The following is a 17,708-nucleotide window of genomic DNA, read 5'->3' on the forward strand; positions in this document are numbered from 1 at the left end:
TGTCCCCCCACCATGTAACTGCAACACAATACGTGCCACCACCAAGCGATGCGCTGTTAAGACGTCGTGGTAATTTCTTGTATTTCTGTGAGATCAGGTTTGTGCCATCAAAACTTGGTATTTTAAGCCAAAACATAACACAACATCATAAGCCATAGACTGTAAAAATAATGGATGTTGTCATCGTGTCATCACCCATTGGTTTGTGGAGCCCTATTCTAAAGGCTCAAGTCTGGCATTTCAGCTGTGGCCATCTTGGTTTTTTGGTGACCATATTTGGGCATGAGGCTGGCACTGTGAAGGAGTGAAAGGTGAATCTGCATGTGGGTCTATGGAGCCTCATCTGGCCATTAGAGGAACTGCAGTCTTTGGCACTTCCATGTTGGTTGAAACTTAAAGTTTCAACATATGCACTACATAGCATCATACAAACGTTTCATATCCATGGTTTGCAGAAATGTACAATGCCATAATTTATTCTGGCAATTGGGTTGCAGTTACACCTTTTTGTTTCCTGGTATGACATCCCAAAATGTCTGCTGTGAAAAAGGTCACTTTGGATTAAGAAAAACTCAGAAATAAGACTAATAAGATCCCAATATGATATGGAATGATGTTATAAGTATTGGATCAGATGTTCAGCAACTTCCAAGTGGCGCCAAGACAAGTACAAGTATGACCTGGAGCTCAAAACCTCCTCTATGTCATTGCTGTCTCCTGGTGTCTTCCACAGAGCAAATATAGTATATGACAGCTACACTATGTTTGTGTCACCATCATCTGTCCTCAGTGCTGGTGCTGAGAGACAGAGAGGAGGGGGAGTATTCTAAAAAAGGAGTTTCCTTCTCTCACAAAGAATGTTAAAGGACTTCACATGATTTTCCATCGAGCACACTTATGCAGAGTGAAATGGAATTTAATTCATATATAATAATACAATAAAATTATTTTGTATATCAGTGTTTAAATGATTCAAAGGCTGGAGTGATTCCAGAAAAGCTTATTTCATTCTTCTACCTCTTCTGATAAGACCTGCTGACAACAGAAGCTCTTTGCTCTTGCTCTCCACACTCTCTTTGCTTCACTGATGAATCTGTAAAGGCCTTTGTTCTGTACTGTACATCAGTTTGGGCTGTATAGTTGAAGGCACCAGTGGACACTGTCATGCGTTACGAAAGCTCCTGTCTCATTATCAATATGGATATCTTCACCAGAGGGTAGATACCACACTGAGATAACAAATAATTCATCTTTGCCGCACATGAAAAATAATTTCAAATGCGGCTGGGTGCACGACAACCCGCAAGTCCTGACAAATTACAGCACCGGCAGCTCAGTGAGTAAACGCATGCTATTTACAAGTAAACAAAAGAAAAGCTGGGGGTGAAAAATACAGTGCTGAGAGGAATCACATTTCATCTGACTCGCAGCCAGGACACTCTGTCTGGGAGCGCTGAGGCTCGGTCGGGTAATCAACTCTGACTCCCTTCGCTGCAAACAAATAGGTGAGAAGTGAATTGTGTGTACACACAAAGAGACTCTTAATGATGGAGTATATGAAATCCATTATGGATGTTCTCGTTTCCTGCCTCCTGCCCCGGAGAAAGAGCCATCATTGTGTTGTTTGCGTACTGGGACGAGCGTTCGGGTGGCTGGGCCGGGTGTGATTTTAATCAAGCGTATTTTTATCTGTGTGTTATTAATATGCAAGGCAGAGGCAATTGGAGAAAGGGAGGGAAGAAATGAGCTGGGAGAAAATGAATGAATCAAATTAGAGAGGCCGGAGACGGGCTATGAAACTGTGATGCAATAGAGCATGATATGTGTGCAGGTTGAATGCTTTATGGGTTTATGGGAAAAAAATGAAAAAGATGAAGTTGCATGCATATTGTGTGTATGGTTGTGCATACATAAGTATAAACCTATACCCAATGTCCCAGTGTTTCTTTCCAACAGGGGAGCTAGGTGTCTCTGTGCACATTCTGTACATGCATTAGTGTATATACTGTACAACATGTCATTTTGTGCACAAAACAAAATATTTAAAGTGGAAACAGACAACCTTTCAACCTCCTCACCAGCGTTTTCAAGTGGTATTATTGTTGTTGACACTGTCGCTGAGACAACCAACCACTTTCAGTTTTCCTCAGAGCCGAGCAACTACCAGAGTTTCCACAGTTAGCTCCTGGGGGAAACAATAGCGTTATCCTCTTCCAGTTTTGGTTGTGAAGCGGTGGACTCACTTCCTTTTTGCCGAAAATTGAGTCTTCATTTCTCTGGGAGATTGTACCCGATGGAAGACAGAATTGCATCGTGAAAGTGAGGCTTACAGGAAACCAAACGTAATGCCAATGGCGGTGTTATGCATGTTGACACTTCACAAACAGTGGCTCCAGGTTCAGTTCACAAGGATCAGAATGAACTAGTTCACATTCATAGTTCACCATTTGAATTTTGAAGTTCTCAGTCCCAAAAAAAGAATTTTTTTGTGTTTATGTCTTCTGTTTTTTTCTTGTTGTTTTTTTTAATAAAATAAAATCTTGTGATCAGCATTCACTCGCAGGTATTTCCGAAGACTGATCAGATGCTTCAGCCCAAGTTTCAAATTCATTTCTAGGCTTTATGCAACTCTTAGCTAGGCTAAACTTATCCTCGAGCTGTTGGTGGTGTTGAGTCGTATTGTTTGCGTGTACTGTTTGTATTGCGCGCAACAATTGTTTCTATTATTTTGTCCACAATGTCCATATCATGAGAGTAGGCTAAAGATTAAAAATACCTCCTTTTATGAAGAAATACAATCCAACAAAACCACAAACTACATACAAATCCACCATGCAGTTGAATCAGCACCTCTTTCAAACTGTTTAAACATTAGAACCTTCGTGAAGATAGCATTTATTGCAGGACTGTTGTATTAGGATGCAAAAGTTATATCTAAGTGTACCTTACAAACTAACCTTGGGGTCACAATGCTGACTGCAATGGGTTCCACCACTACAGGTCAGCGATTACTATGCAGGCCACAGGGCACACTATAAATTTAAATTTCTGTGTGTAAGCAAATGTTAAAGACAGCAAGTAGCATTTTTATACCTCAAACTATAATAGACAAAATGGTTTGAATATTAAACTAAATCACAACGAGTTTTAAAAAGGTTGTGAGTGTGTTGCAAGATCTCAGCAGAGATGTGATTGGACCATTAATGGCAGACCCAAGGAATGTTTTCCCTTACACCATTTCACTATTATGAAAGACAAAACTCCACACACTCTGAAACCATGACATTTCAAAATGATCATATTTTTTTTCTACAGATACAGTAATTATCATGCAATAATTACAATGCACTAGGCAACACTGTCTCAACTCCACATTAACACACAGACATGAGATTAATACTGTTCATGTCAGCTCACTCTCTCACTCTTTTACAAAATGTGGAACAATTCCTTTTATAGATCGTTCTAATGTTGAACACATCCTAAATCATAGATAATAGCCAATAATCAATATGTTGAAGCAGCAACCTCTGGGGCTTAAAAATGAAGCTAATGCAGAAATGCCAAAAACTGCAGTTGCTTGAATGGCCACTTGAGGCTGGCTCCATGAGTGAATCACTCCTCATAGACCCCCATGTTAAAATGTCCAACTTTGCAGCAGAAGTAAACATGCTTACAGCCTGGTACAAAAAAATATTTGGTCTCAATAGCTATTTTCCTCATTCAATGCAACTGTTCCAGTGGAATTTTTATATAACTCATCCATTTAAATGTCATTAAGGCTTAAAGTTATACAGAATTGAAGGTGTGGTCCCTTTGAGTGACAGGTGGGTGTTGTCTCTTGACAAGTTGCTGCCATGGTGACAACATTGGTTAGGTAACGTAATCATGCTGTAACCCAAGATTCATAGAGTATAAATGTAGCTATTTCAGTGTGTTTTCAGTTAATTTAGGTTAACTGTAACGTTTTGCTCGACAAAAAAGTTTTATTCGGCATTTGTTGACTACAAAAAGACCCTCTATGGAGTTTCAGTGGTTTTAAGATTGTGTTTTACTCGCGAAAAAAACAAAATAGCATTATCATAGTTAACCATAGATGTAAATGCACTGTGCTAACCAAGCTAGCAGCTAGCGTAAGGGTTAGCTCCATCCTCCTGTCCAAATATGGTCACTTGCTCCAAAAATCCAAGATGGCGAAGACCAAAATGCCAAACTCGAGGCTTCAAAATGGGAGTCCACAAACCACTGGGTGATGTCACGGTGGCTACGTCCATTATTTTATACAGTCTATTAGACAGACTCACCAACTAAAAGCAGATCACAAACCACTACAAAAGCCATTACCAATCCCATGACCAGAAATACCCCAGACATGGCTCCTAAAAAAATTCAGTTGTCCTTGCAAACCCAAAATTCATGAGAAAAACTGAATTTTCAAATATTAAAATTTGTGAGCTATTATACAGCCTCTTTTGTTAGGAAACACTGAGAAAAACTGAGAGCAGAGTTTTGGCACATGGCCTTGAAAGTCTGTCACAAGCCTGATAACAAAATGTGTCAATTTTCTTCAGTGAATGTCAGCTTCTTTTTTAACATAAATGTATCTCAATCGCTGTCACACACAGCGGTGAGTGAGGGCAAAATGGGGATTTGATGAGGGAGTAGAGAGTATAGAGAGGGTGTGTAGTCAAACTGCAAATTCAGGAAAAAGGAAGGTAGTGGAAATAAGCAGAGAGCTGGTGCATAACGCCTTTTTACATTTACACTGGCCCTTAAAAGCCTTCAACCTTTCCGTCACCTTCCTCTCTCCCCATCCTTATCCTCCCGCCAACCCCACCACGGACAATTTCTCTTGGCGAGGTTCGTCTCCTTTCTGCTTCGCTTCCCTGACATTACAACCCCCCGCCCTCGCTTCTCCCACTACAGTATGTAATTATGATAATTGCTCATAGGGGTTTGAGGAAATTGAATTTCCCATTTTGCCCTGGCTCCTTTATCCCACCAGTTCCTTTTTGTGCTGCCCCCCTCCATCTCCCCACCATTCTCTGCAGGCCTAGAGTCTGCCGCTTGGACACTTGAGCAAATGTACTCATAATGTTTGCATGTGTGTCTTTGGATCAGTGATAAAAATATGAAACAAATATACCAATATGAGAGAGGAAAGTCTAAACATTGAGAAAGTAAAATGAAAATCCAATTTATTTCAAAGAATTATCAAAGAAAATAAAACATATTGTTAAAGTTTCTGACCCCACTGATTGAAAATGGAAATGATCTTGGCTGCATTTCAGCAGAGCAGTGGATTTCTACCACTCACACATGGTGAAAAGCCATATCAGAGCTAATAACATAATAATAATAAATGTACACTGGACCCAGTATGGCACCATTCGAGAAAGGTGTCCCTGAGTCACACTTCAGCACAGGGCATTTGCCTAAGTACCTGCTCCCTAAAATAGTTGCTGCGACTGCTGTGTAGCTCTCAGGGCCGGGGGAGTTCAATTATTCAAAAAAGGTCTGACGAAAGTGTTGCCTGCCTGACAGGCTGCTGCAGCTGAATCAAACAGCTCTGCCATGCTGCCGTCAGCTGAAAAACCCTCCATCCCCAGAGTCAGCTTTTCAGGAATGAAGAGGGGGGGGACAAAAAGCACTGCTTAATTTTCCTGATTGCTTGTTACCCAACCAAGTTGGAATAGGTTCCTTCATTTTATACGTGACCCACGACAGTAAGAGTTGGGTTCAAAATAATGGCGAACACTCACCAAAGAAACTGCTGAGATTCTACAGCAGAAAGGTGAGCAGTCGGACGATTAGATGGCTTTAAACATTTTAGCTGAACCCAGAAAATATGGGGATCCAAAGTGTTCAATAAAGTATTTATTCATCCATCAAGACAAACAGGACAGAGCCAGTTCTGTGACTGTATATTGTATGTTTTAAAATGCATTGGATTATTTCACAATTTAATGGACAAATTATTAATGTATAGACAGTTGATTGTCTAAGGCCTCATTTACACTTGTCATTTCAGGTGTCTGGTATGCAGATGAAATCCAGATGAGATTTAAGACACTTTCATTAACACTTAGACACATATATGCATCTGTTGGCCACATCACAAATCTGATTGCAGTCCGTCTTTGCTTTCCCGGTTACATGTAAATCAGGGTCAGCCCTCCTCCAGTGCAGGAGGAGGTGATAATGCACCTGAAGGTGTTTGGTAAGTGCCTTGTTGCTTTAATGAGATGGGGAACAAACAGCTAATTTCAGTGTAATTTCAGTGAAAGATTAGCTGCTGTTATCACAAGGACAGATGAGACAGACCATGGATGTATTTAAAGGGGAACACCACCTAAATTAAGGATACCAACATGTTATTTCCATGGCCTAGGAAAGTTAAATTATTAGTTGTGAACATGAGCTAATCTCTCTCAAAGCAAGAAACCACAGAAGTAAGTCTTAAACTTGTGATGTCATCAAGTATAATGTCTGGAGCTGCTCCACAGAAAACTGGACCGGGCTGATCATGGCCACGTTTTAAAAATACGTAATAAAAATACATGCCTCATCTATATGATGGAGCTATGGTAGCACTCATAGCAATAAGGCAAATTGAGTTTACCTGCGAACAGACTGGCGCTTAAGAGGAATAAGGAGTCAGCTGACAATGACGATATAAAACCAACCAGGTCTCACTCCAAAGTGATCAAAAAACAGTGCTTGGTCAGTGACGTCAGACACTGACAAAAAAAGCTGTCCTTTTACGTCTGCATGATAAGCAGCCAGTCGCTGTTGTTGTTCAACGGCACCTGGTGATGTCAGAATGTGTTTTATAAAACAGTCAATAATACATGTTTTCAGCAGTTGTGAACCAACGCAATCACAAGAGATCCTTGAGCAAACAGTCATAAATATGCACACAAAATATGAGGCTGATTGGTCCAGTAGTTTGCAAGATTACCTGGACCCATGGAATGTTTACTTTTTTATATCCAGGTGAGCATTATCCTGTTGTGCCTTATATCTAATCAGTTCTGAAAAAGAAAATGTTCCCATATACTCAGAATGTTCCACTGGGTGCTCTCAGGCCCTGTTCATAACTGGTATTAACATGTGTCTCAGGTGATCCAATCTCAAGTAGCCAGCGCTAAATACAGGTGTAAACAACCACCAAGTAGCAATGTGATCCGATCCCTCAAACCACTTTAGAGGTGGTCTGGTGTTTGACCACGTATCTTTTGTAGTGTATGCTGATGTGTCTGTCAAGAATGCAGGACATGGTGGTTGTTTTGGTGACAGCACGCTAACATTCTGTAACTTGTTAGACAGAGTGTTGCTTGACCGTCCAGCATTTTGCCATATGGAAAAACAAGTACTGTATTCTGCTGACAGCGATATCTCAAAGTGTACTGACATAACTGCTAATACTATGACTAGCGAGCAGCAGGCAGGGTGGATATAATTACTGCGCACCAAGCCCTTTGACCTTCTAGTGTAGGTGATGTAGGCAGTAATGAAATCTGAACACAAGTGGTCTGCTGGAGACCAGGGGCGGACTGGGACTAAAAAACAGCCCTGGACTTTGACTCGGCCCAGCCCACAACAACCGGTGCGCATACGGTATGCGCTTCCTTCTTCTTCAATTTGATTGGCAGCCGGCCGGCTCATAGATATCTATGGGTCGGCGGTGATGACTCTGTGGCAGCCGCCGGCAGTTCTCGAGTACCGGCCATTCTGTGATTCTCCAGAAACTCCAGATGGCCAGTCCGCCCCTGCTGGAGATGCATGACAGACACAGGTGTAAACTGCGATGTGTCCATTTGTGTTCGGATCACCAAAACGCATGTTAATACAGTGTAAACAGGCTCTCAGTATCATCTTTACCATTTTTTCCAATTCATTGTGTATGGAACAGTTGTAGGCTTTTAGCACTCTCATTTTTGGATGTGATAGACAGTAAGTTCATGTTTGCTCATATTTTTGGACTGTCTTAGATCATAAAAAATAAGATGTTAAGATTTTGGAAATGGATGTAGTTATCCTTTAAGGAAATCAGATCAGTAGCCTAAGTGGATATTTCCACAGCCTGCTGACAAAGTTACACCATAGGAGATTATGTATGTATGTTGGACAGATGGATGCATTTACATCTTTGCAACATCCAATGTAAATAGAGGGTAACTGCTTATATTTCTTGCCACCATGTAGTTGCCATAGTGATGTTGACCTTTTCCCAGTTTTGAAACGAACTTGGCAATCATAACCAAAACTACGAGAATAAGAACCCAGTTGTAATGAACCGAAAATAGGAATTCAGTACTATACACAAATGTGTATTCCACAAGTATCACTCCACCTTGAACTGTGAATAAACCGAAGCAAGCAAGAATCTGCATTATTGAGCATCTGGGAGCTACATTTTTGTTGCTGGACTGCCAAAGAAAAAAATCTTCTCCCGTTTATTTTCTACCACCAGAGAAATCCACCCACTGTGCTAAGGGAGGTATTTTACTAAAATAACCCAAAAGTCATCAATGAGGCCTCATTCACTGTAGCTTAGGGAGTTTCTAACCCTATAACAATTCCATTATTCTGGGTATGAAATGGTTTTTACTGTCCAATGACAGTTTAAATGCTGTATAACAAGCTTGTCTGTCCTCACAAGAACACATTACTGGAAGAAAGTATTAGAAAAGGGAAATTTTTTTGGAATGTTCATACAAAAACAGTCAAATTTAAAGGAGATATATAAAAACCTGTATTATTCAAACAAAAGAAGCATCATGTTAGTGTGGTCTGAAGTGAGGAGCTCCCCAATGATGGCAGCACATTGACTCTTGAAGGCAAAAAATGCTAAATCACCTTAAGAAGCCAGCAGGAAGCAGTGTGTGCTGAGGGGCAATCAAGGTGTAATTGCACAGGCTGCATTAAATGAGCAGTCTTGCGTATTCTGACACTCTATTGACTGCTAGGAGGCGACTCAGCCGGAACGTGTCGTCTGCATAATAAACCAGGCCAAACTGAGACCTGACTAATGTGCGGCAACAGAGAATACACCTTTTAGCTCTTGTCTGAATGCTAAACGTCATTCCATCTGACTACTCACTCTGCTAGAGAGTGAAAAGAGATGAAAGGAGGCTTGTTAAACATTTGCTACGTACCAATGTTTTTTTCATAAGGGTAGGGGGGCGCAGGGGGCTATTGTAATACATTTTGCTCATTACTCTGTGGTAGTTTGTAGCCTCTTGGAGCAAAAACAGCCTGGGCAGCTACTTTCATGTAATCAGCAACCCAGAGTCAGGAATGAAGCTGATTTTGTCCCAACTGGGGCTCCTCATTTATTAATTGGGCAGCTGCAGGTCAGTAACCCTTTGCCTTTTGCTCTTCAGTAACTAAGAGAATGATAAAATTAGTTAAAATCCAAATATTGAAAAAAGCTTGAAGAAATTAAGGTTATACGCCTTTATATTTTACAATCATCCCTACTTAGCAGAGTCTACTTCTAGATATAGTTTTTAACACAAGCTTTTAAAGGAGCAGTTTAAAATTTGCCAAGAAACTCCCACACACTGCCTAAAGAAAGTGTGCAATATGCAAAAGAAAAGAAATATGCAAAAGAAATAAATTTATTGCGATGTTTCGGTAACTAGGCCCTCATCAGGCAAAGGAGCAGTACATGACATTCAGGGCCTTAATGTAGCAGCAAAATACTATTTACCATAAACACATATTGATGTATGGCATCCTGAGCTGAGGATGAAGTCACAGTACCTCTGTGTGTTGTAATCTGAGCTTCTCTGTTCTTTGTTGTTGTAGAATATCCAGCAGTGTGTTTAGTGCATGCAAGTCCATGTGTTTATCCCACTGGCTAGTTAATTGCAGCTGCTCTGTACTACACTCATACGGCAGTTCCTGCAGATAACTCCGTCCTGAACTAGCCAGTGGGATAAACACATGGACTTGCATGCACTAAACACACTGCTGGATATTCTACAACAACAAAGAACAGAGAAGCTCAGATTACAACACACAGAGGTACTGTGACTTCATTCTCAGCTCAGGATGGCGTACATCAATATGTGAACCAGCACAGTACATAAAGTACATGAAGAAATACATCAGCCAAGTGCAAGAGGAGTTTACAAACTACGCCTCAGGTGATCAAAATTGCTGATGTGGGCAAACCCAAATCAAAACCAACAAAGAAACAAAAGAAAACATCAAGGCAGTGGCTCACTCACGGCTACATAGAAATCCCCTGATGGATTTCCTCCCAATTACTTGTCCAAAACGGCTCTCACAGCAGCGATCCATCAGCACATGCTGCTACCTCAGGGTAGGACACCTCCCAGACCCTGAGCTCTCATGGAGTCTCATGGATCCTCCACGGTTACACTCTACGTAAACATGCGTAACATCAGTCAGCATGTGGCTCCTGTTTCCTCAAGAGACAACGACATGGACTAGCATACAACGACACCGGGATTTAGCTGCAGCGACAATGTGCTTTACTTGCCACACACGACAATCCAGCCCAACATAGAGGGAACAAAGGAGACTGAAAAACAACTGCTGCTCACCATCAGGTGCCCTTTATCACCTGATCACTGTTAGTGCACCAGATATAGGTCTGGCTGGACCAAGTTTGCCACAGCATCAGTTCCACTTGGCTACATTGGTGCTATTCGTGCTGTTAGCACCATTAGCTGCTGACCACAAGTTCAGCCACCTCCATGTTAAGAACCGAAAGTACCCAGTGCTCCAGTGCATAATGTACAGAATTAGGGCGTTTTTCCACATAGCAGTTTTCTTTGGCAGAAAAGCAGTGGCGGGGAGCTGGGGAGTGCTCATCCCAGTGCTACATACGTGCTACTCATGGGTTTTGCTTCTATGACAACTTGATCTTGACATTAACATAACAATAACAGAGGGTTAACTAGGCTACACAGTAAACAACAAGCTTAAAGCACATATAGTTACAATAGTACAGCAGTCACCAGCAACATTCAGTGTCCAGCTCATCTACTTCCACAAATGGCCTTTTCACTCTTTGTCCTGATAGTTTCTGACTGACATTTCATACAGCTCAGGACAGAGAGTGAATCAAGAGGAGCTTTAAAAGGAGCAGCAGTGATAGCTATTTCTGAAAAGTTCAGAGAATTTAACTAAAAACTCTTAGAGCCACCACACAGTGCTTTTTCTCTAAGGTGGCTGCATGCACACCCATACACTTTCCCCTCATTGAAAACGACACTGGCGCTCAGAAAAAAACCCTATGTGGGCTCAGACCACTAAAAATCTATCTTAGCACAGTATATTACTCGCATTTGTATGTTGGAAGAGTTATTGGTTGCTGTAATCCTCAATGAGCAGGGGAAGTAAAACAGGACAAGGACTGTGGGTTTTGTGTAGTCAAACTATAAAGGTATTGCTTTATGGCCAGCATAGAGACCCATAACTCTTGCCTTGTACATATGGCAGAATTTTATTAAGCTTAAGAAATGTATGAGCAAGAATTAGTATTACAAAGAGTCACAGTAAAATAATATTTTAGTTGCGAAAAAATGTCATTTCAATCATTTTTCTTCTTGAAATGATATAATTGTTTCTGGTATGAAGCTGCCACCCACTATAAGCACAGTTACTGCTATCAGTCTAAAGCCTGCAGACAGTTTCTGCAGGTTATTACTGCTGTATGACAGCCTATTATCTCTCTATGACAGGCCATTACCTGCACAGAGGAGCTGGGTAATGAAATAGGCAGGAGGACAGAGAGAGGACAGTGTGCTATCAACAAATCAAACAGATGCTCTTTACACTGAGCCGCAGGCGCGGAATCTAACATTGAGACTATGTGTCAGAGTAGACTAGCTACAGTACAGTGGGCTCACAGTACTGATGATCTTTAGCCAAGTGCCGCATTCAGGGATGCAACAGAGGGGAAAGCCATAAAGAGTCTGCATGTGATTCTAATTAAAGCTGGATTTCTTAAGTCTGGAGCAAAAATTCATTTTGCTGCATTTTGTTTGAACGGACTGACTTTAGGGTCATTTGTCTATAATTTTAGTTAAACTTGATGGTCAAAGCACTAACCCAGACTGCAGTTTTTCCTCAGCCCATTTTGGTATTAAAGGAGTACTTCACCCACAAAATGATCACTTGTATCTCAGTAGCTCACCCTGTGTTATTTGGAATTTGTGAAGAAAACTGTTTTTCTCACAGTGACGAAGAATCCAAAAACAGGGAAATTTGAGTGAAAGAGGGCTGTGTTTAACAGCAACAAAACTACTTTAAAAAATCTATTTGAACAAACAACTCCTGCGGTACAATCCAGAACTCATCACTTCCACACAGGGTTGTCCATAAGGGGCCATAAGGGGGAAGCTCTGGGAGCTCTGCCACTGAAGGGGGAGGGGGGCATGGAAGCCAGCCATACTTTTGTGCATCCTAAATATAAGCAATGACAACCTCATTTCATTATGAACCAAAATATTCACCATTACTTATTAAGTTAGCAAAAAAATAAGCATTGCATTTATTGTTTAAATGCAATGCTAATTGCAACCAATAATGCAACCATTGCAAGACCAACAAAAAAGCAACAAAAGAAAAGAAAAAGATAAACAACGATGGCCAGCAACGTGAACTAAAGTAATTTATTTTTAAAAGTTTTGTATCATATAAACTGACTTCACTTGAGAGCCTTTAGAAAATTGACACTTTATAAATAAAAAAAAAAAAGTTGGATAATCAATAGTGAAAATAAACCCTTATATTTACTGCTTTTCAGAAGTTGCATTGCCTCTCCTGATGAGCCAGATTTCTCTTAGGAGGCATCTAACATGCAGGTTTTCAGCCATCAGGCTTTGTTGTCACATGTCCAAACAAACCAAATGAAAAATGCAAAGCTGCAGAGCTCAAATAAAGCGCATCAAACACGAGCAATGTAAATGTGCCTTGGGTTTACCTTGCTATTTGCAAAACAGATTGTAGACGTAAGCGGAGATTGCTTTCAAAAGAAGACAAAGCCTTCTCAAATCAACATGTTGCAGCTAAAGACAGATTTTTGCCTGCAAAGGGCCAGTAAAATACTCAAGTGAAAGAGAGCACAGTATTTCTGAATGGGTCCCAGATGACCACATTAAAGCTCACCAGTCTCTAAAATAACTCAGCTTGAAATTGTTTATTTTCTAGTAGTGGTATTACAAGTACAATCAGGTATATTCCTTCAGTTTTACAATGTTATTCAGAGCAGTGTTACCAGGCAATTAATATAAAATGTTTTGCATTCTTAACATTTTATTATTGGAGCAAATTATACCAATTTCAGACTTGGAGCCGGCCATCTTTGAATGGCAGTAATCAGAGCGAGCAATCAGAAATCAGCAAAGCATTCATTCAGAGTGTTTGTGCATTCATGAGAGTGAGACGACTGGTTTCTTGCTTCTGACACTCATCTTTCTTCATTACTGAAATGTCTAGAGCATGGTGTGTTGGAGGACAAGTGTGTGTGTTCAATATAAAGAGCAACTGATTGTTAACAGTGATGTGGAAAGAGATACCCCTATACATACATGACCCAAGAGAAACACACCCTCAGACACAGACTTGAGTTACATGAGAGTATCAATATCCAAGGTTGATACTGGCATATCATATGGCCTGTTGTCCAACTCAGATTTGCAGACTACAGCTACAGCTCTTTAACGGTTAACAGTATTTATATATCAGAAGACTTTCAGTCCAGATATGTCTGAGGACTTAGGGGCATGGGAAGGGTAATATACTTTGTATATTAGGTATAGTATATACGTACATGTAAAGCATTTCAATTTTAGCTGCTTATGACAGCCCGACACCCATTAACCAATAACTAAACACTTAATTTGTAGGCAAAAAAATGCAAATAATGTAAAATACAAAAGACCTGTCATTTTTGTTCTGCTCTCCAATGACTCTGTGAGCTTCAGCATGACATTTCAAAGTGCTATCCATTTAGCAGAAGCAAAGATTAACTGATTTGTCTTTTATCTTATTTTCTGTTGGCTTTGCTGACAGGAAGCTAGCTAGCTGCTTTAACATTCAGAAATAGCTGTAGATCCTACTGCCCAGCATCTGGTCTACACTGGTTAGCTAATGTTAGAATTAGCCGCACTGCACAGCGCACCACCCAGGTCAGGTGGGGACGACGTTGCTGCAAGACATAGTGGCCAAACTACAGCCCACCCCTGAGGTAGCCTCAGTGAGTAAGCGGCTTCATTTCCAGGCTGCAAAACCCCTGTAGCATTATTAACTATACAAGTAATGTCAGCACGGCTAGTGGTGCTTGCAGTGCTAACAGAGCTAACAATAATGCTAAAGAGGGGATTAACTCAAAATTGATCAAAATCAATTGATCTATCTATCTATCTATCTATCTAGTAGTCTATAGTATTTCATTTACTATAAATAAAAAAAAAGACCAGTATCACTCACCCTCATATAGACTTAAACACACACACACACACACACACACACACACACACACAATCCTGCTTATTAATTCTGTGCTGGATCAGTAGAAAATTGAACAGTAATGGTGGTGACATACAAATTTGACAGAACTGGCAACCCTCGGTGCACCAGCCTCCCCCGAGCACCAGCACGGCCACAGCCGCCACCCATCTCTCTGTCAGTCAGCACTCCCTCTTACTCTGCATCTGTTCTTTCTCTTGCTCATTTAAGCCTTCACTCAGCCAAGTGTCCATACCGCTTCCCTGCTTTCAGGACTAGAATACATTGGTTTAACAACCACCTCTCAGGAGAAATGAGCGGTCCTCAAAACGGGGTCTGGAGCCTCCCCAGGGTTTTTAGTAAGGCTCCAGTGGGACCTCATAAACATGAAAAACCTGTGAATTTCAATGTTTGGATTCCTTTGAAATGATCCCATTTGGGGAAAGCCTAACAATGACTTTTCCTGTGCAGCAGAATGGTTAGAGCCAAACAGTCAGATAGGGGGGAAATAGACCCTTTACCCTCAAACATGTAGTACTGATGATGTGGAAAAACGGTGCTCAAATAGCACATGCTATTAAATATATAGCTCCTCAGTCTATTATCCCCCCACATTTCATCAGGTGTGCGATAGGGTGTGCAGGGATGGCTCTGAGATTTATCAGGGCTGTTTAATGGTGGGCTCCATACATACAGGTCGAAAGTACAGTTAGTCAACTCAATTCCCTATAGTTAAATACAATTTTCAGGGACTATTGAATTTGTCTGACTGCTACTGCTAGTCTTACTTTACAGGTTAACATTTTACATATATACACAGGATCCGTAATAAGATACAGTGCAGTAGGAATATTGTTGGACTGAACAACCCAGCAGTATGAAAAGCAGTTATGTGTGTATTGGCTACAACATCATACTGCTGTTCACTGATTAATAATCATCTAATTACATAATAACATAACTCTGAAAGGGGCCATTCTGCATAATGAGAAGGCTGACTTCTGATACTTTAAAGCAAGCCTATGCACCTTAAAAGGCAGCGACTATGGCCACAGGTGGTAATAAGACAATGGTCACTGTTAAAATGTAGTGTAAGAGTAGCTCAAGGACAGAAGTCTCAGTCATGAAGTCTCAGTCAGTTGTAGCAGCAAAACCCAAGCAGGGCATGGGCTGATCATAAGACAACGGGCCCCTGGGCACAGATACACAAAAGGCCCCACCACCTCTCCTCTGACACACAGACTGTGTGCTAGTTTAGCCTATTTTTTGTTGCTGTTTTGTGTCTCTTCATAGTCATTATGCATCTTTTGGTGCAATTGTGTATTTTTTGTGTATCTTTGTGGCTGTTTTGAGTCTCTTCCTGGTCCATATTAATTTGAGTGGCATTTTAAAATAAGTTTCATTGTGTGCCTTTAAAGAGACTAAACTTTGCTGATAATACTTATGTTATTTCACATTTTATATGTAGTCTGTTTTTAAATGCAGGACTTTTATGTGTACAGTAGGCTATTTTAACTCCATGGTTTTCAAACTAAACGACTTTGAATCCATAGGCTACATTTTGTGTATCAAAGACGCATCTTGCCAGTTACTCCCATGATGTTCCTGGTTAGCAGTAAAGAGATGAGAAGTTACCAAGACAAACAGTAATAACGCAGGTGGCATATGAAATGTCCGGTTACCTCCTCAAACAGCTCCAGGCTGTACGTGTTGTCGTCATCCGCGAAGAAAACCACACCGGCGTCCCGCCTGCTCCGGTGCTGCCGGAGCCACGCGAGAGCCACATTCCTCTGTTCGGTGGCGCGTGGCATCCCGGTGCGCTTGAACCTGCGGGGAGTGAACACATGCAGGTGCGTGTACGGCACGCCGCACCGGGCCAAGAAGCGCGCCACCAGCTCCGTGCGCGAGGTCGAGTCCTCCACTACGATCCAGTGGAACCGGGGCACCTGGCGGAAGGCGTGGGCCAGACGGGTCAACTCCGCTTTCTGCACCGGACGGGTGTAAGTCGGTGTGATGGCGTAGATAACGGGCAGAGCGGACTGGTTCTGGGTGCTGCCACCCACTCCGGGTGCGCCGGTCCGGGCCGCCCGCTGCGCCCTGCCGGTCCGGCTGGCTGCCGGAGCCCGGATCGCCCTTTTACTGTCGATATCGATCATGATGATGACAATAAGGACCCAGGGCAGCAGGATGAAGAAGCGGCTGAAAAACACTGATTTCATGGCGAGGCTGAAGTTACCGTGCGCCCTCTCTTTCACTCACTCCATCACACACGGAAAGGCACCGACAGACCGCAACTCCAAGAACCCTTCCTTTAAATCCTGTAATTTTATTCTTCACACCCAAAGATCAAAAACATGCACCTTTAGTCCATCTCAAACTATGTACAGCACAAAACCTTCCGCTGCGTTCCCCCGTCCCGGCGGGACCGTTTCCCCGGAGTCCCCCTCCTCCTCCTCCTTCTCTTCTCTCGGATGGGACTTGAGTGCTTCTTCGTCGTCCTACCCTCCTCCAGCTCACTCTCTCCCAAGCCCCGTTAAATTCCCATGTTCTGTCGTCCTTCAGCGCGTGTTTCCAGAGGAGAAAAACAAGCCGGCGCGGTCCTCCCTGCAGCGGGCGGTGATAACCCACCGATGTGCGCCGCCGAGGAGCATCACTTGGCGAGGACGGAGCGCTGCTCTGAGTCTGAGGATAATAAGGCAGGAGGGGAGGAGCAGGTGCACAGCAGAGGAGGGGAGACGGGATAGAGGAGAGAACCTGGGGAGAGAAAGAGAGAGAGAGCGCCAGAGGAGAGAGGAGAGGAGAGGGAGGAGGGGGGGACAGGCGAGAGGGCTTGTTATGTTGTGCGCATCAGTGTCCACTGAGAATAAACCCTGCTGATAGAGAGGCACAGGGAGAAACAGTAAGTGAGAGAGTAGCCTGTGTTGTATCTCATGCTGTTTTTGCCAAGAATAAATTATTAGATAGAAAACAGGAGGATTTGATATGAGATCTCGGAGGACAGGATACCTTCAGGGGTCTTTGACAGAGTTCCAGGGGCCCCTGGGCTGAAAACACCAGAATCGCTTCTTTTCAGAAACAGAACTGTTGCAAACTTATTTTAAAATTAACAGGACATAATGATAAGAAATGGGTCACAATATGACCCCATTCTGTTAATGAGGTCTGTGGGTCTGAGTGTAACAAAGACTTTTGTTTAATAAAGTTAAGTGGTAAGC

At 42.0% G+C, this 17,708-nt stretch overlaps 1 protein-coding gene across 1 annotated transcript in view; it reads right to left on the minus strand.

Moving 5' to 3' along the window:
- The window catches only part of b3gat2 (beta-1,3-glucuronyltransferase 2 (glucuronosyltransferase S)), a 77,453-nt gene extending 60,171 nt beyond the window's left edge, over window positions 1–17,282 (minus strand). Inside the window, exon 1 of the mRNA XM_049600398.1 lies at window positions 16,176–17,282. Coding sequence (XP_049456355.1) covers window positions 16,176–16,712 — 537 coding nt within the window. The 5' untranslated portion in view covers window positions 16,713–17,282. The remainder of the gene's footprint in view (window positions 1–16,175) is intronic.
- Window positions 17,283–17,708: the final 426 nt, after the last annotated feature.

The sequence above is a fragment of the Epinephelus fuscoguttatus genome, linkage group LG16, assembly GCF_011397635.1.
Source record: "Epinephelus fuscoguttatus linkage group LG16, E.fuscoguttatus.final_Chr_v1".
NCBI lineage: Eukaryota > Metazoa > Chordata > Actinopteri > Perciformes > Serranidae > Epinephelus > Epinephelus fuscoguttatus.